Source organism: Tetrao urogallus, assembly GCF_951394365.1.
Source record: "Tetrao urogallus genome assembly, chromosome: 3".
NCBI classification, from domain to species: domain Eukaryota; kingdom Metazoa; phylum Chordata; class Aves; order Galliformes; family Phasianidae; genus Tetrao; species Tetrao urogallus.
Genome location: NC_136815.1, coordinates 24,217,513 through 24,237,995, shown reverse-complemented (window position 1 = coordinate 24,237,995; position 20,483 = coordinate 24,217,513). Strand labels below are relative to the sequence as shown.

The following is a 20,483-nucleotide window of genomic DNA, read 5'->3' as shown; positions in this document are numbered from 1 at the left end:
ACATTTGCCTTGTGAAAGTTTTTGAAGAGGGTGTAATCAAGACAAAGAAGTTACACTAAACCTTAAATATTTCTTATTTACTCAGGCACAAATTGAATACTAATCAACTCCAGCTTCTTCCTGTTCTTGAAGTTGGTAACAACAGATTATTTACACATAAACACCAATTTTTTGTGATGGCAAATATTTAAACAAATCTTAGTATTAAAAAATGAGAGCTCTTGCCTCATTCTCAGTATTCATATAGTCAGTATTTGTTTGAACATCTTACAGCTGGGTTAGAAACAGCCCTGTAAACTCAAGAAAATTTTGCAACAGCAACAAGCAGTTCAGTTATGTGTTTTTTTTTCTTTGAGAGGGAAGAGAGGCAAAGATTGTTTTTTTCTCCACCTATTCTCTTTCCTCTGCAAATAGGAAAGAATTGTGTTTGAAAATGGCTGCTGTTTCTTCCTCATACAAATTGTTCTTAAAAAGTTACACGATGACAATCATTGTACAAGAGTTTATATACTTTCCTATAGTATCACGTGAAAATCATCATAGAATCATCACAGAATGGCATGGGTTGAAAAGGACCAGAGTGATCGAGTTTCACCCCCCCTGCTATGTACAGAGTGGCCAAATCAGTCTTATTAATTTCTCCAGAGTATAAATTTGTAAATTGTTTTCATTTGCAGTAGAACTTAAGACAGATGGGGAGGAAGACGAGATTTGATGATTTTCACAAGTACAATGAGGAGACTTGTATTCATTTTTTTTTCTTAATTCAATAGAACATTGTAGTTAAGGGAACTGAACGTAAGTCTTGTGCTAGCTGATAAATACAGAGTGCTGTTCCTTTCAAGGGACATGATCAGTTCTACTTTCTGAGCTACTCAGAATTTTTTTTAAATAAAATTCATTTAACAGAAAAGAAGTATGCTTCAGGTTGAGAAGCGTGAACCACTCCCCTCTTTGAGCTGACAGTTACTACTCATTATTTTCAATAGAATAGAGGATTTAGCTTTACTCCATCCTCCTTTTATGTCAGTAGATAACAGCTGTCCCAATACTGCTTGTAGAGACTTGTCCCTGATTTTTAGCATTGTAGGAGCTTTTCCATCAATGAAAGAAGAAAAAAGTTGAAAATTCAAGATCAAGTTGTGGCAGGGAAGCCAAATAAACGCTGCTCCTTTTTGAAATAATGTCATTTTTCTAGTCTTGATGATTCAGGCCAAGAGAAATAGAAGGAACTGGTCTCACGAGGGAGAAAAGGGTGTTAATTGAATTCTTGAGCTCGTTTTCAGGGATATTGTCTTAAGAGTTAGGAATCTATTAAGAGATTTAAGCGTAGCTAATGCCTAATGATGGTAGCCTTCTCAGTGGCTCATTAAGTAGAGCAAGTACTAGTGCTACTGTTCTAAAAGATTTTGGAGATGGAAATAAAACCGCTTTTCTTCGTCATACTTAAGTTCAGCTCAAAAAGCCTTGAAGTTGTTCATTTACATAAAGCTGTGATGAAGGTGGACAGTAGTTCTATCACTGTTCATAAGATGGTAGGATCGCTTTTCTTATGTGATGTGACTGAATCTTTAACACAGCAGTCAAGGTGAACTAGGCTATTTCAAACCACTGTGTCATATTTCAGCTGCGAAGAACAGTGCCCCAAGATCTATGTATGTCAGTAGCAATTATCCTGAAGTCAAACTGGTTACATGGTCTCAAACAAAAAAATATTTTGTGTTCAAAAAACAGTTGTTCCTCATTTTTTTTCTTTGTGGATCCTTGACTGCTCAGGGATGGCCAAAAAGATACATAGATTGGAAGATCGATAACTCTGAATTCAGCAGATGGCCATAAGGTACGTTGGTACTGTAACTTACATCACAGCAGGGGCAGATCTCATCTACCCACCACCTTTAGTGGTTCTTCAGCTATTGCAGCATTTGCTGGAAGAGATGTACTTAGTATTACTCGTTGTACTCTCAACGTGAATTTTTCTCATCTCAAAATTCGCATGTTTTTATGTTTAAAGCTCTCTGTTCTAATGGATCTGAGTCCTTGCAGACTGCTGAGGATGACCTTTTTGATGGTAGTTACTAAGCAGAATATCAGTGGACAAGATCCTTCAGAAAGCTTTTGTTTACCTTTGTATATAATTGATAGAAAAAACCAATTCTTTCTTGAAAAACTCGTAACAGAACATACCATGGGCCTTGTAAAAGAACGTAAAAGCCAAGTCTTCTGCTACTCAGACTGCAACTTGAGCAGCCCCAGAGGCACAGCTGAGACCACTCTTGTGTTTAAATTGTAGCAGTTAGGGCTTCTCACATCCAGTTCCCCACATAGTTGATTTAGCAGCCTTGATTCTTTTTTTCAGTTTAGCATCATAGAACTGATAGACTCACCCATCATGCAATTAGGTGAGCACCTAAATTGAAGCCCTTGGAGGGTTCTTCACAAATCTAGTGATGTTTCTCTGTGCCAGCATTTCTCTGCATTCTCTCACAGGCAGCTGTGAAACTACTTTAGTAGGGAAGGTGGTTTCCTATTTTCTCCCACTGTATTAGAAATTACTGCTCCTGCTTTGGGGCTGCAGTTCTCTCCATGGGGAGATTTGTAGTCACACATTTAATTTCCCTGTATCACATCTCTGTACAGAGTGACTTTTCGTGAACGGTAGCCTTTTACTGAGCATTGTGTAGTTCAGAACAGCTACTGCTGTATGCTTTGGTTTTACAGATGGTTTCTGCCCTTTGGTTTCAAGATTCAGATGAACTTTTTTTTTTTTTCCTCTTAGTGAACTTGTATGGGGTTAACTTAGCATCTGCAACTAAAAAAAACATTTACTAACCTAACTTGGACCTTTAAGCTTTCTCTAATCCAAATCACAACCTAAAAGCATAGCACACTTGACTAAACTCTGCTTATAGCTGTATTTTTTGGATAAAAAAGCAGCAGCTTTATCTACAGCACTTTCATTTTTCTGAGTAACGAACACTGAGGGGCTGTGGGTCTGCTTTTTTTAGAACCATCTTTGTTCACATTGCTCACAGGAAGGAGATGCACACAGTATACAGACTAAATATACTTTTTATTAGCAAGGCTTTTAGAGTACAGTCTTGCATCCAGCAGCTTCACTGAGCATGGTTCCACACAGGCTGAATTAACTCACACACCCCTGGAGCAGGGCCCAGGTGCTGCATCTGTGCAGGAGCATCATCCTCACTCTCAGTTTCCACCAACTTCCTGCCTTTCCCATGTCTGTTTGGGAAGCCACTGCCTTGGGCAAAGCTACCGGGACTTTTTCCCTCAGACTGTTGAGATTCGTGTTCCATTTCTTTCCACCAGTGACAACCCACATCTCACTCCTGCCCTTACTTTCCATCTCTCAGGGCTGACGCAGCAGGGGGTGAGGGCAGGGCAGGCTTCTCCTGCGGCACTGCACTAATTCCTGTGGTCTGAAAATGTGTTTCCCATCAATTTCACATTCGTCTGCTGACCACCATTCCTCAGTCAGAGGAATCAAATCACATTTCACACCAAGCTTCAGCTCATAGCTGGCATACCAGTCAAAGGCAGCTCTGAGGCCTACCTCCACCCCAACCAGCTCTCCTAACATCAGTTCTTTTGTACAGAAAATTCATCTTCTCCCCCTTACTTCCCCCCCATACACCTTGCCCTTCTCTTGCTTCATTCAATGTATGGAATCCCCAGTCACATTTGGCCATACCCAGTATTTGAATCACAAATTGGCCTGATCTGACTGCACTCTGCTCATTCTAGTATCTTCATTCCTAAACCAAACAGCAACACGTGTATCATCTTCCTTACTGTTATACCCCTCACACCTCCTCTTAACAAGTTTTGATGACCACCATCACCACATTCCAATCTGCCTACCATTTCTATATCTCCCCAGCCAGCAGCATGCCCCACCATTTGCTTTAACACTGTTTGCACCATTCCACCTCATCTCTGACCCTCAGAATCTCTCTTTCTCAAGCATTAGTTGCAGCACCAGATCAATATAATTTCCTCCTCCCGAACACCATACAATTTTGCCTCACCACATATAATTTGACTTGAAAGGCCAAAGGAAGTGGAGAACCCTCAATTGCCATCAGTTTTCACACCTGAAGATGAAACAAGGTTTGTATGCAAGCCTTGGGAAAGTTTATCATCTCATCAAAACTGAGGTTTTACTCACAACTCAAAGGAGAATCTACTTCAGCTGACAGCAGATACCATCTATGTGTTATGTTTACACTGAACTTCTAAAAAAGGATATGACCTAAACGTACTTCAGCAAAAGCAGAAATAATGAAGCCTGACGCACTGTAATGTTTACTTGGTACCTCAAGCTCCAGCTGCCTTGCATGAGAGCAGGAAGCGTGGGTGAGTGAATATAAATCTTCAGCTCATTTAGAACAGGAAATCCGCAGCCAGAGCATCAGATCTAACAGGAATGGGCAATACCAAAGCAATGACTTTCCAAAATTTTGCCAAACAGATGTGAGGCGACAGGATTTTGAAAAGGAGCACCTCAGCGTTCATACAGCTGGTTCTACCATTAAACATGAAACTCTTCCTTTTGCTCAGGTCATCCCCTTGAAAGTCTACAAATCTTTCACTTCCTTTCCTCTAGAATTGTGGACAACATTCTAATTTATATATCAAGTTTAAAAAAAAAAAAAAGCCAGGATTCTGTACTGTTTTTTTAAGTAGATGCAAGTCCACAGGCATCCAGGAACTATGCTAAATTTTAGTTGGTTGAAGCATCCACCACAGGCAGTATGGTTGTATACATGCACGTTGCCACTGATCTCATCATGAAGAGATGGGGGAGGAAAATGTAAATTTATTGAATTTACATTAAGAGTTGGGCTTAATATGCCCTTTAAGTAAGAAATTATCATTGCTATAAAGTCACTAGCATGCAGACAGGTGTAACAGGATATCAGGGCACTAAGCCTGAAACATTTCAATCTGCATTGACAAAACCATCCCTGGAAGAGTGCTTAGCCTTCCTGCAATCACTACTTCAACCCAATCCTTGTTCCTTACACCGAATGTGTGATTTCTCATTTCCTAGTGCAATTCAGGCTTTGAGGATTAGCTCAGACATCTTACAAGTGTACCATATTCCCCCCCAACGACAGTACTGTCTTGCAGAAAGAGCTGTTTGTAAAGCAGTGTCTAACTTTGTCACCCGGTGTCACCAAAGCCTTCCTTTGTCAATGGCATTTCAGATTCCTTTGTTTCTGCTCAACAGACCAGGCATTGTGGTAACCTCAAACAAAGCATGCATTCATGCATTCTCTTCCAGGTTGTGCAAGGAAAATGAATATCCAGAAAGTTCTTCTGCCAGTGTGGCTACTATGCTCCCATCTGGCTCTAACCCTCACCAAATAATCCACACTGGTAACAGAAGATCAGAGCCAAATGGTTCTAAAATATTAGCCAAGTGAAAATGTAACAGCATAAACCTTACAGAGGATGGGAGCCCACTACGCTCTAACGCCGTGTGGGCTCTTTTTGCACCTGTAGGCTTTTAAGTTTACGTTGCTCAGATTCTTTACTGCTTTCTTCTATTGTTACTTACTGGTCATTACTTGTTAATTAGCATGAAACCATTGGGAGCTGAAAGAGTTCACACCCTTTCTTTGTCTCTCAAGAGCAAGTTACCTAAAAAGAAGGTAAATTCCTTCTCTCTCCAACTGCCTGTGCAAAACAGGCCTGCCTCAAAGTCTAGGTCTGTTCAATGCTGTAGGAAATTAAACCAAGTACTCCATTTTTCTGTCTCTCATCTTTTTCCCAGTTTAAATGTTGCAAGAGAAAAGCTACAGCCATCTCCTTCTACCAAACTGTTATTTTTCATTAGGCAACCATCACAAAGAAATTAATTGAAGAGTGCCTACACAAGAGGCCACAAGGACAACATGACACCTCCCAACAACCCCTGCAGTGTTGGGGACCAGGGACCCATAGCTATGGAATGCTCTCTGGTGTCCTTTACTCAGCATACAGGCCCTGTTTGCAACCTATGCATCTGGGTCCAACACTCTCTCCATACGTTCAGCAGAAAACCAAGGCTGCTAGCTCCAGGCAGTGCTTCCTCTTGAGATAGAACAGCCCGACGTTACTGTGGATTTCTGCACTTGCCAGGGTAAAATGAAGCCAATCCTGGCAAATTAAGCAGAAGTTCATCCATCAGCCACTGGAAGCCAACAGAAACCATGCCATTTGTTACCACGCAGCTAGGTACCTTCATTCAGAACTGCCTATCATTAAATAATCACATACTAGGAAACCTACTATGACACATCTTAGTCCCAGTTCAACACAGTTGGAAACTAATTAATCTTAGCAATAGTTTTGGAGATGTATTCAGCATTAAAGAACCAAGAACAACTACAAAAGACATTTTCCCACCAGCCTATTAGAAAACACTTAGCATGATTATTGCACCTTTAGAAGTTCTATAAATCTAAATAAAATTTCTTCAGCCAACAGTTATAATCTTTCTGCATATTAGTAATAAAGCTTCAGTAATAAGCAACATTTTTTTAATGTACAGTATTTGAAAACTTGCCTTCCTCACTGAAAGAAATGCTGAAGGAAGCAAAGTTTCCCTTTGGGAACTATTATGAAGAAAGGAAATTTAAATACATATATTGAATGTGTATATATTTGAGAACTGAGAGACAACATGTTTCCCCCAAAGGTACCTATTCAGTGCTCCCATCTAATCCACAACAAATGCAGCGTGATCCAATTCTTTAGGGAAAGCTGTCCTACGGAAAAGCTATCCTAACTGCATTAACTTCTGCATATCTTTTTCCTCACAGCGTATCTAGGAGAGAAACGGAAACCTCACCAAGCAGTCAAAGTCAGAAACCCAAATGTCTGGCTGAAACTTCAGAACTGGCAATTTCTAGAAAAAGAAAACAAACAAACAAAAATAAAAACAGGGTGCCTTTTTGGAACACCTTCAGTTAAAGGCTATTATTATTATTTTTTTTTTATACTGACAGCCTAACAAGAGTTACCACCGAATAAACTCCTCTGCCCAACTAAAGCATCTCATGAATTTTCATCTTAGAAATACTAAGGAAAACAGAAAAGCAGCTAAGGCTCAAGATGTTGTAAATGCTGCTGTGAAATACACCTGTACGAAGAACAGAACAAATATCTCTGACCATATTTCCCTCACTACAAACACAGCCCATTAGCAGATGCAGCAGCTGAGGATGGAGATTCGGCCACTGAAGAGCTTTTATCCTTCTGGCCAAGTTTTTAAGTATATTCCTCTGTTTTGATGGCATTTTGTTTCACGTAATGAAGGCAAGTACTCTGATGTGCTGCAATATGCTCTGCTTGGCCACTTATACAAAACTGAAGGAATTTAATCACAGCATAGAAATATTCTCAATATGTTAATTGCAATAAGATTTTGTAAGCAAGTATTAAGCAGTTCTAAAATATCCAGTTCTATTACCTGCAGTCTAAAATCTAGCACTTCAATGCTAATTCTTAGTTAAATTATTGGGTAGCACAGATTTAGGATAGATGTATATATACAGTTCTCACTAATGAAGGCTAATTATAGAATCTCAATTCAATTATCAACAAAATAAACCTAGAATAATTAAAACCAGTCCAAATGTCACTATTAAAAATACCTCCACCACTGAAAACGTACAGCTGAATTCAATCGTGTAGGCAATAAAGCAAATACGAAGTCTGCCCTCCTTATACTTAAGCAATTATCTCTAAAATTTGTCAGTAGTAGCATCACTTCATAAATAATTTTGGATTTCCATTGGAAAAAACCTCTCTTTAATCCTCACATACTTCAGCCTTTTTGACTTTAACTTCTGTGATCCAAGCCTGATTACCTTCCTCAGGTACATAAAGGCTGACGGTAGGCACAGAACTCTGTAATTCAGTTGGCACAGAAAACAGGCATTTGTCACTATAGGTATCTATAACTTGGGAAAGTGAGCTGGGATACCAGCAAGCACTGATAGTTTCAGACCAAGTCTAAACCTCGTTTCAGTTTTAAAACCTACTTAAGTTCTGATATGAAGATTTCAATCACGCAAATACAATACCTTACATGAACATGACATTCTTTAACACAGAAAAGGGCTAATGAAAAACTAAGAGTCTACCCAGGTTATTCTGCGAATTAACCTGTTTTAAGTGTTTGGTAATGAACTGAAGCACTTGATTTGTGAGTTCTGGAATAACAGTGAGCTGCTGCTTACTATAGTCAATAATTCTAGAGCACGCTCAAACAAAAATCCAACAAATGAAATCTAGACCTTATGTTATGGAGGATAAATGTAAAACTTCAGAGGTAGTTACACGTTAAATATTTATATCTTACAGCAAACTGTAAGCCTTCGTACAAAGTATGGTCGTTGTTTGTTTTTTGTTGTTGTTGTTACGCTGGCTGTAAGATATAATCCTTTCCCATGACATTTTAAAAATATGCAGGCTGCAAATAATCCGTATTTGGCCAAATGGGAAATACTACCACCTATCACCCACCTTCATCACTCAAGTGATCCCAGTCTTCCTGAGCTAGGAGGCAAAAAGCTGAAAAGCTTTCTCATGTAGACTTTTGCACCGGTACACTAAATATTCATTATACTGACACTGTAATAAGAGCACTTACATCAGTACTTTATTGTTTATGTTGGTGAGTTCTCTCAGAATGTACATATCACCGCAGGGGAACATCTCAGGTCACGTCTTTCTCTACTCACCAAAATCTAGGCATTGCATGAAAAAAACATTAATGGATTGTCAAATCATGCACTGAAGATTAAACACGAATGCCTATTCTTTTATTCCAATTACCAAATTGGGTCACTTGGGACTCTCTTGGGACTCTCTCTGCTTATGGAATATCCTTCGTATAGTAAAGACCATTTTGTAAGTGCTCATTCCAAGTATTACTATGGCAAATAAATAAAATTCCCACTTCAAAAGGCTCCAAATTTGCTCTGGGACCAAGCATCACTTTCTACTAACAGCCTTCTGCTTTTTGAAGTTAATTTCAGGATAGGAATATTTTGTCAAGTTTGACACTGAAAGATGAACCCACACTGGCAGGCATTGCTTTTCCCAGAGGAAGTCTGCTCTTTCAGCTGAGCAAGAGATGACAGGTAGGTCAGTAAGAGTTAGTCTCATTTTCTGTTTCTCTGGAATTAATTCCAGTAGATAGAGATCAGTTGTAACAGCAGATCAAATCTTTGCATTTTGAAAAGGAAGTATTATGGTATCAGCATCCTTTATCAAACAATACAAGCACAGGTTACTTGTATACAGAAATATGACTGCTAACAACTTTTGCTGTCAGTGAGTGTTTTGTTAGACTAAGTCTAGTTCCATATGTGAAAAGTTTCTAATGCCTTATTTATGGTACCCCATCACCTCCTCCATCCTCACTTCCCATCAATTCATGTTTCTTCTTTTGTCTTATTGCCAAGCATCGTGCAATGCCCAATGCACCTCCTTTCAGAAACCGTACAAAGTTGTCTCCCACCAGGGGACCTAAAGCAAAGAGGTTTGCTTCCTTAGTGCATTCGTATGTATATGGATCTATCTCAATAGGATTCCCTTTGCACGTGATGGGCTGATTTAAGTGATGCCCTATGCTATGTCCTTGGTCCTTTAAAAAGAAAAGATTTGGGTGAGAACCTATCAGAACTAAGGCTACAGAAAACTTCAAGATTTTCTTCAGTCCAGAGGCACTCTGAAGAACACATTTCATTTCAGGCTTAAAGGAAAGTACATTGTGTTCAGGGAAACTAGTGTAAGCAGAATGCAGATGAGAGTCCCCAGTATGTGACTGAGTGCACATCATATGATAGACCTTATGGTACTCAGGGTAAAGCTTTTTAGGCAATTGTTTGAAAATCAGACTCGAATCAGTAACTCTTCTACGAAACACATGAATTACTGGGATGTTGTTATTGTAGGCACACAGTACTGCATCAGCTGCAGTAAGTCCAGCACCCACAACTAACACAGGGTCTGCTTTCCCACGTAGCTTTCCTTTGCTTACAGCAGCTCCGAAGTCAGACATGGAATGAAGGACAAAAGGAAAATCTTCACCTTCAATGTGCAGTCGGCCAGGAGAGTCAAAGGTTCCCGTGGCAAGAGCCACGTTCTCAGCAAAGAGGCAGAAGGGCACATGAGAACCATCTGTTGCTCGCTGATAACCTCTGACTTCCCAGTTTCGCTTAATCAGTGGTTTCTGTCCATCTTCCATTTCCAAATGCTGCGTCGGAATATTTTCATTCAGCTGACTTCTATCTTCATCATCTCCTCGGTAAAGTCTGGATACTGATGTTATGTAAACATTGTCCCTGAAGTTTTTTTGGAGGCCCATGACTTTAACATAGTGTTTATAGTAACAAGCTATTTCCTCCGGCATTACTCGGTCACTCTTTATATTTCTGAAACAAAATTGAATGTTTCCAGTTTATATAAAGACCTTATCAATACTTTCAACATCCAACTATGATCTACGACACAACAGTCAGATTTAAGAGCACTGAATCTGCCCAGTGTAACTGATGTGGAGTTCAGTATATTTAAACTCACTCAATTTGCTTTATTTGCTCTCTTGATTCCTGACATAAGAGACAAGCTATCTCTTCTTAAAAACAATGTAAATATTTAATTATAATAAGTGCTAAGGCGATGAACAAATCAAAAAGAAAACTGCAGTATTACTTAGGTCTATATGGAAGTGTTTTACAACTCACTTTAACATCATGACCATCTACAGTAGAACACCAGCTAAAACAGCACTCAATGACCACTAAAATAAAGTAAATAAATATCATAATTGCTAAGAGCCAAATTTGAAACTGTAGGTTTGGTATATTGTAAAGTGTAATGAAGAAAAGGGCTTAACTCAAACGAATCACTCTCCTGTGAGTACAGATAAGCTCAGTAAGTTTCAAATTAAGTAGCTCTGTAACAGAGAATTAAATCCTACCTGAATGAATAAAGTATCACACTGAACCTTAATACACATTTGAACAGGATTACAATGACCAGATGTTCAAGAAAAAGCGTTCTTGCACTGGAATCCTCATACTACCTTATGTTTGACCTATTTACAAAAAATTTAAGCTGTCTGAGAAATTGAATGAATCTGTTTGCTTCTTTAGAAAAAAGCTCCAGGAAAAGCCAAAAGAAACAGCAGCAAATAACAGGTTATCCACTGAACTAAGCTGAGAAGTGTGTTTACATGAGACTGGGTTGCTTATTCTCAATGGTTAAAAAGACAGCATACGTGCTTTCAGTTTAGGTTACTACTCTGAAAATCCTAATGAGGTATTTAATGGATAGGATGAATGTCAGTGTGACACCTGGTATAACAACACTATTTCATATGACTGTAAGCATTAATTATCACTGATATTTCTAATTATGCCTGTTTAACTGCAGTGAAACAGTTCAGCATTTCTTTTTATAGTATTGTTGAAAATTATAATATAAACAAATTAGCTCCAGATAATAAGTAGCTTATGGGATTTCAGTTAATGACAGTAATCTTGTCTCCTTATTATCTAAGAAAGCTATTACAGAACAAAGGTACAGTTTCTTCATTTTAAGTGTTGTCCTGAAATGAGTAACACTGCTCTTAAAGACATATGCCCAAGGAATCCTTCTACTTTTTTTGCCTTATGTGTCAAAACAACTTCCTTTCATTTTGCTAGAACAAAGTTAGGAAAATTTGTTTTAGAACAGGCTTAAGCAGAGTGCATCTGTTGACACAGATCTTTGGGAACTAATCGCAGCTTCAAAGTAAAAGCCAACAGATTGTACAAGACAGAGTTTTTTCTTTAACTTGCCTTCCAAGGAACTTAGTACAAGAAAGTAACTTTGGGAAGCAATGAATTATTCTCTTAAAAGTACAGTTAATAGACTGTAACATTTCAGATGCTACAGCTTTGTCTGTGAAGTAAATACTGAGAGGTACAGACTTCCTGAATTGCAAGTGAGTATCCACAGCAACTTAAGTTACTCAAGTTAACATCCACATTGAAAGAGGAACTTCTGGTATACTTTGGTAGGTTTTAAATGACTGAATCAGCTTACAGTAACAGCACTTATTTGAGAAATGTTCAAACACATCACTGTTAGTACACATATATATTTTGATGCACTGAAAGCCATCGCTCTGGCCAACTGCTGTCAATTTTCTTCCACCAGAGTACATAAATCATTTCTGATGCCATTAGGCAATTTAATAAACAAAAGAAGTTTTCCTGTAAAGAATGAAGCTCAAATATTTTCCAGTTCTTAAAACAGTTACCTGCATTCTTACAACTTATTTCCCAGTACTTTAGGCAGTATCTTTACCTGCGCTTGCTAGCTGCCCACTCCTTGAAAGTGAGTCCAGGCAGTTCCATCCAGTCTCCAAAACTGATTGTTAGCATAGAGCCTTCCATGGCCTAGGGTGGAGGAAAAAAAAAAACCAAGATGACCAGATGCATTCCTAATAGATACTTTTATGTGAAACAGCAAAGTTCTTCTCACTGTATTCCTTCAGACCAACATAAAAATAGAGCATAATACATCTGATGAAATATTTTTGCCCTACAGTTAGATGTTTTAATGAGCAACTATGTGATCTAAAAAAGTAGAAAGAGAGGACAAGCGAAGGGGAAAATAAAGGTTACTTAAAAATATTGTTATTTGAAACAAGAAAAAAAGATTAAAGCAAAGGATGCAGCCAAAATCTTAAAGATTTAAGATTTTGTATAATTGCACCTGAAAACAACATGAGAAAAGTTAGAGAATAACCTTTGTTATAATTTAAAATAATAATAAAAACAAGACAGCAGTTATGGCCACAATCCCCAAAATTAAAGAACAACTTATCCCTCTGCCAATCTTTAACATACTTGACCTTTGATAATGGAAACTGCAATTGCCATCATTGACATTTAAAACAGCCGTTCTAAGAAAAGCCCCAATCCACAAAATTATCATGATATGAAATGTTTACTCACATGCCAAGCCCCACCAGGTGGTCCTTTACCAAGCACTACATGGGGAATATAATTATGCTGTTCCAGCTTCCAGTGCAAAACGGATGGGTAGTCATACCCAAAGTCAGCTTCAGGATGAAGGAGTGTATCAAAGAGCACTGCAACTGGGTTTGAAGAGCGTCCCTCCAGGCCTTCAGACAGATACTCTAGATCCTGAAGCAAGAAAGTTAAGTTTTATATATTTTCCTAACTTTTACTGTTTATCATACTGTTCTGATGTACAGACATTGAATTTGATACGCAGAAAATATAGTCAGTGGAAGTTGCATTTTAAGTATTTTATAGATAAACACAATCAAAACAGTTTAGAAATAACTGCTATGATTTACTCCTGTAACTCTGAATATAGTACATGTGCCTCATTTGAAAATTACATACTACTAATGCAGGGCTAGGTGGTATTTTAACAATTGGGACAAATAGAACAGAGCAACCTGGTAACATTTATACTTACTGATACTGCACTGCTTTTAACAGAGAATTGCTAGTGTTTCCAGTCATGTAACTACAACACATATCTGAAGCATGTTATGAGCATGTGGCATTCAGCCTTAAACCACCACACAGCTGCACCCAAACATTGTAGGACATGAGAGCTGGAAGGCCTGCATCAGCTCCTCACTGACATAGTGGTGCTTTTGATGCTTCTGGCAAGCGATAATATCATTACAAAAGGCAGATTGTAAAACCCAAAAATACCACAAACAAAAAGATCTCTAGAGCTACAAAACAAACCACCTTCACAAACATAGCAGCCTTGGACCACGAGCCTTAGATCATTTAAATCAACAGAAGCATGTTATCACTGCACTGGAAATGTGATTAGCTAAGCAGGCTACTTCTACATATTTTTCTGCAATCTGCTATTTATTTATTTATATTTACGATAATTAATTTATATTTAAGATAAGCAGTTCTCAGAACGTACCATTTTTCATCTGGAAGTGCCAAGTATATAATCTGCTAATGAGACACTGAAGAAGGTATGCGCTGCCCTTCAGTTTGCAGGTAAGAAGAGCATAGGTCAAGTGGTAAAGCTAGTTGGCTGAGGCCACACAGCTACTTGAGCTGTACTGTGGTCTCATTCTTGGCAGGATAAGAACATTAAGCCCTTTTTTCATCTACACACTACTTACGTAAGTTACAAAAGCATTTCAAATAGGCTCACTAAAGACAACTGTTTCATAATGTAGTTTGTAGGAAAAGAGCTGGACAAGACTGCAAAACAAGCTTACCTGATCAACAATGGAAAGATGCCGGGCTTCCTCTAATTTTGTGTGGAGAATGGGGTTTGGATGTACAGCTTCAGGAGACAAATACGGCCTGTATCCAGACAGTAGATATGAAAGACAAATTCCTGAAGGTCCATTTCCTATTAAAGAAAGAGGAAACTGCTTTAGAAACTTTAGGTTACTTCTACTAAGTAATTAAATAAGCAGCAATAAAGTTACAGTGAAGTGGCATAATGCATTACCATCCCAATTCAAAGCAGCTTATAATTATCACAGTAAAATAACACCTACCCTAGAACTTCTTCCAGATAAGCCAAGCACAGTTTTTATCAGGTAAGAAAAAATGTGTGTGACAATTAGCACTATGAAACAAAGTGTACATAAAGGGATTTCATATTTCAGCATGTCAAGTTCACTGTTCTCATGCAAATAGTCTGATGGATAAGATCTGCTCTACTTGTCAATCACAGAAATACCCGAATATTTCCATCTTGCATTTTTGCATTCACACTTGTACTAAGTACTGTAAAACACAGAATAGAAACAAGCTGGGGTATATGCTCTTTAGGTCTTATAAAAGAAAAAAGATGAGCAGAAAGCTGAAATGATCCAAGACAATGAAATATCACACACACAGCACAACAAAGTAGATGCTGACACACATACTACATATGTAGCACTGTACAAAAAACTTGCATCAAACCACATTCAGCATTATGCTTTATTGCAGCAATATCAACTCAAGCATCTTTTTGTTTTATGGCTTTCTATAATTTACACAAATTATTGTAATTAATAGATGAACTTATTTTATAAAAGGTGCAAAATGGATGGGGCCAAGACATTACTGTAAGGAAAGTATTTGTTTGATTAGCATTGAATTAAGTACGGGATCACAATAACATACGAGTATAGAAGTAGTGCTAATGTTGTAAAGTCAAATATAAAAATCCAGGGAAAGTTAATATCAGAAAAGCATGTGCTTTTCTACAGACTGTAAACAGGTGACTACGTGCAGTTATTTCGATAGGTTTTCCTCATTAACTGAACGAAAAGTAGTGAGCAGTGTTCTCCCACTGAGACATTACTCAGTATTTTGTCTTTATTTTCATCCAGAGGGGCACACGTGGCATTTACTACACACTATTTAGATCTGATGCTGAAGTTACCAATTTATTCATGGTTCTATGTAGCACTCATCATTAGGATGCTAGATCTTTGTATTATTTTAACTCCTGATCTCAAGAGTTCATCCTTTGCTTCTTATTCCTCATTATCTTCACACACCTATTTGTATCTTGTATTTCCAATCTCACTCCTGCAGCGCATGTCTCCTCTTCCCACTTACTGGATTTTTTGGCCCCATATTTCCCAACAAGTTTGCTCAGACCTCATCTTTCCTATTCACTCCCAGGTCTAGAACCTGAGTAAATAACCCAGGCTGCAGAGTGCCTCAAGGGCTCTTAATGCAGCTTTTGTGTGAGTATATGGACATCAAAAAAAGTGTTAAAATGCCTGTGCATTGTAAAACCATAAAGCACTGGAAAGAATGAGAGAAAGGGGGCGAGTTCCCACCACAGACATCTTCTAGATGAAGTTCGCCTTTCTGTACCTAAATATGAAGTGGATAACCAACTTCAAAGATCCCTGCAAAGCCCTGTTATTTGGATGAAAATAGAACCACACTGTGTTTACATGTTAAGATCAAAACCAGTGCACATGATAAAGCTTAGCACAGAACATTCTCTGGATGTTCTCTACCACAAAATTTACCAATTTTACCTCATTCAAATAGAATTTAACAGTTTCTTCCCATTCTCTTGAGCAAAACAAGAACAACACAGAAGTTACTTAATATTATCAGAGTAGTTTTGTACACCCTAAAGTATTACAGTACACTGCACAGCACAAACCTAAGAATCTGATCTTAAATTGGGCCTCATACAGGGGAGAAATGGAATGGTGAAGCTAAAGAGAAGGCAACAGAAGTTGCTACTCCATTATGAAGTCACTAATGAACTATGCCATATTTTTCCTCCCCATTGTTAGAACAGTGCAATGAAAAGACAGCACTAGGAAACTTAAAGATGTTAAACTCCACTTACACAGGAATAGCACACAAGATTAAGCCAGTAGAGATTCTGTTTGTGCACACACACGTATGAGGGAAAAACAGTGGTGTTCCATAACATTACGGATCAACATAGATATCTTTTAAGGCAGCAAACGAATTAGAGATAACGTGCAGCTGAGGAAGATAAACTTGAAACATTTCTCAGATGTATGTGTGAAATAACTTTCGGGTAACTTTTCCCCCTCCCAAGTAGAAATACTCAAAGCAGCTGTGTTTGGTATCAGCACAGAGGAAGGCACTGTAGACAAAGTAAGTATTGAGCACAGGTATTTGCATAACACATATTTGCAAAGCTAAACAGTGAAAACTGAGTCATTAGCCATATGGTAAACTTAAACGAAGGTTGATGAAATGCCAGGAAGCTGTTGCTCTTCAACTGTGATGCAGAATTTAGCAAGTGATTCATGTCTGTCACATTCATATAAAATACATTCCATGAACACTATTTTACGCCATTGTGAAGAAAGCTTTGAGAACGTGCACTGTACAAACACTGATCTTTCTGAGTTGTGGAGATTTAACATGAATGTATGTTGAAATATCATTCTTTGGAATTTCTCTGCCTGTTTACATGTACAATTAAAGGTGTTGATTTGCTATAGTCCTAACAGCTTTGGACTTCGGAGGTTTCTGAAAGCCTCTTTTATTTCAGATCTTTTCTTTAACCCTTCATCAACTCACGGCAGTAAGGAGCTAGTTGCTCAAGAACAGCTGTTGCTCAAGAGCCTTGGCTCAATACAAACCAATTTATGCTGTGTACCCTGGGAGTCTGTTCCCTCTGCCATCCTGTCATTCAGCAAGATTTTACAATTACAATCCTTTAACTGTTTCATCAAGACTACAACGCATTGTTCTCAACTGGCTGAACTGGCATGGATTGATTTGGTAAAAGATGGGACAATATTCTGATATTAGTGACAGATGCAACGGAGAAACACAATTAATAAACCAGGTTAACATCTAGCCAATACACATAGCACACACTTTACATTATGCGTTTCACTGTCCTGCATGACTCCGCAAATTTTTAGTGCCACAGCATCAACAACCTCCATGCAAACTGATGAAGACACAGCACCATGTTAATCAAGCCCTTTGAGATCAATGCTTGAATCCAAGCAGTGCTGCTAAGACTCATCTATCTGCTGCCAAGTAATGCAGCTCCATTTGCCAGGTCATCATTTCAATTCAAATGTACTCTGGTTGCAAGAACTTCAATATAATTTGATGGCACTGTTGTTAATCATAATAACTATTTTTGTAATAAGCACCTTCACCGTAAGGATGTTAAGCATTATTCATTTAGCGATAAATGACTTCACACAGCAAGCCTATAAAGGGAATGGTAGCAGTGGAGAATTTTGAGTCAAAAAACTCACCTATTATTACCACAGGCAGAGTAAGAAGAGAGTCTCCAGGCAGAACAGTTTCTTCTAATAAAGGCATTCTTTTTATCTTCTTCCCAAGGCTGTCACCAAAATACTGGCCAAAGGAATTCAGAAGCTGTCCTTCAGTTTCAGAGCTGTTGTAATTCCTAATTGAGAAGGACAGATGGAAGAAAACTGAAAATATAACAGTTGTACTGGAGTCAAAACAATCTTGTCAAAATAAAGTTGCTTCTAATGCTTTATTTGAAGAGCTACAGAATTAACAAAAAATAGACTAAAATAGATATGTTTCATCCAGTATACAGAATTTTACTCTCCAGAACAGTTTTCTAACAGTAAATCCAAGTCCATTTTCTCCTAGGAAGTCTATAGCAAGATAATAAAAAGGGACAGATGGCTCCACAGAGACACAGATTTCCAATTCAGTTTATACAAAGCCAATGTATAACCAACGAGCATTATTTTGATCCACCACACAGAAAAGCTCACTTTTCATTATCCCCATCAGAAGTGGACACACCCCCCACCTAGCCCACAAACAACACTGAGACCAACCAAAAACTGAGTGAGAAGCTAAGATGTATCAGCAGCCCCTTACATACTTTCCTACCTGCTGAACAGCACACAAGACTTCACACCAACACATTCTTGATCAGGTAGACGCGAACCTAAAAGTCAGCAGTGGTGCAAAAAATTGAGAGATTGCAATTTCTAGTAACCCTAGGTGCATCCTATGGTGGTTTTAACCACGTTAAGAAAGTCTTTTACAAAAAGAATCAAAAAACAAACTTAATGCAAGTAATTACTATGCACCAATAGGTTAGCTGCTGCATTACAGACTGCTCCCACCACTTGTCATCTCCTTAATTTGTCAGCTTTCTCTCTGCAACACCAAGCTAGCTTCCTCTCACAGTTCTTCATGCTCCACATATACATCTATGCTAAAGACGTGTTTTAAACTGCTTGCCTCTTAATTATTCATGAGCACCTACTCAAGTTTTCCAGGTCACTGAAGAAGCAAACATTTCATCAGCTTAGCTTAAAAGGCAATGGCAAATTAAAAATCTGCTTTTATTAAATCTTTAAAATGCTCAACTCCTCAATTAAAAACGTCCCAACCTATCAGCTCCCTTGGCCTGAGGGGTCTGCTGGATGCTCCCAAAGCCTGACAGAAAGCTGAAGACTGAGCTACACAGCAGTGACAGCACTGTCAGCCAGCCCCGTGACAGTCACTTCTTGGTTAAAAAGGGGGAAGCCATTCTGAAATTGTATTTACTTCTGGAAGTGAGAACTTCACTGAACCACCACACTGCTTTTTTAGGCAGGTACAGGTAGGCTCCGCTACCTGCCAGCCTGCACTCTGAGCTCACTACGGCAGCAGTGCTCTGGGCTTTGCAGGTGGACTGGCAGAGAGCAAGGGGGTTCAACACACCCTCCTCGCAGGATGGAAGGCTGAAACCGGCACAGAACTGTGCAGATCTGCCTGCACACACAAGCAGCTCCTCAGCTATCACGTGCACGAAGCAGAAGCAGCACCGCACCAGACGCGCATCCTTGCTTCTTAGGAACAGCGCAGCAAAGCTCGGGAAGATCCTGAATTAGGATGGCGGAGGTGGCCGCCCCTGAGCCGCGAGCAACGGCCCAGCAACAAGCACCAGGTTTTGCATCCAGCTCTGCATGGCGGGGACCGGTATCAGCAGCCCGGCTCAGGGCCTGCGCTCAGCCCCCAGCCGGGGATCCGCAGCGACGCGAGGCTGCCAGACCCGGCGCTGGCGCTTCGCTCTTGATTTTCAGTTATTCGCAGTTAGTTACATTTCTAAAGGAAATGTGGGAAAAGAGCAGGAAAACACGTACCGTACGTAAACGCTATCTTCCCCGGGAAGAGAACAAACCGTTCGCAACAGCTGCCGTTATTTCCCTCAAGTTACTAACGGAGGAGCCTTTCTTACGGAGCAGTTCCCAAAGCCCCTGCAACGCTGTGCGTAGCAGCAGGCTGACCGCAGCGCGCGGCTGACGGAGATCTCGTCACGCACACACGGGTGATACCCGGTGCCAAGCGCACATCCCGCCGGCGGGCTGCTCTTATCTCCCGGCGGGGTCGCGCGGTGCCCGGAGCGGCACCGTGAGCGCCGACGGAGGAGGAACGGCGCACGGCCCCGCGCGGCGGCGGGGCTGCCCGGCTCGGCGCTGCCCGGCTCGGCGCTGCCCAAGGTGACCGCGCGGCTGGGGCGCCCCTCCATCCCGCCCCTCGCTCCACACGTCTCCCGCGGAGGCCGCGGCCCCGGCGCCGCGCCGCCCCTCACCTAACGGGACCGGCCAAGGAGCAGCGGCAGCACCACACGGGCATGGGGGGCTCCGTCGGGCTCGGGGCGCCGGCGGGGCCCGGCGGCGGGGCTGCGGGGGAATGTCGCTCCGCGGCTCCCGCTCCTCCTCCTCCCGCCGTCGCCACACTGGGGCCGCGCCGCGCCTCCTCCCCGCTCGCAGGCGGCCGCGGGTCACACGCGGAAGGAGGAGCCGCCGCCAGCACCGGGAGGGAGGAGCGGGAGGAGAGCGAGGAGGAGGGCGCGCTTCCTCCTGCCCGCCCCGCAGGGGGATGCGCCGCCACGGCCGCCCGCCGAGGGAGCGGGCGGAACCCTTCGCCCAACGGTGGGGGAAGAACGAC

General features: G+C 40.4%; 1 protein-coding gene across 2 annotated transcripts; it reads right to left on the bottom strand.

Annotated features, from left to right (window-relative positions):
* Nucleotides 1-9,409: 9,409 nt before the first annotated feature.
* OSGIN2 (oxidative stress induced growth inhibitor family member 2) lies at nt 9,410-20,168 on the bottom strand (the record flags this gene model as incomplete). Of its 2 annotated transcripts, none has more annotated exons than XM_079533255.1 (6): nt 9,410-10,454; nt 12,376-12,467; nt 13,029-13,220; nt 14,303-14,439; nt 17,813-17,967; nt 20,125-20,168. In XM_079533255.1, 6 exons carry the CDS (start codon nt 20,166-20,168, stop codon nt 9,410-9,412), a joined length of 1,665 nt encoding a protein of 554 aa, XP_079389381.1. The 2 variants fall into 2 exon arrangements, with proteins under 2 accessions (XP_079389381.1, XP_079389382.1); XM_079533256.1 differs by lacking the exon at nt 20,125-20,168 and adding an exon at nt 19,167-19,272.
* Nucleotides 20,169-20,483: the final 315 nt, after the last annotated feature.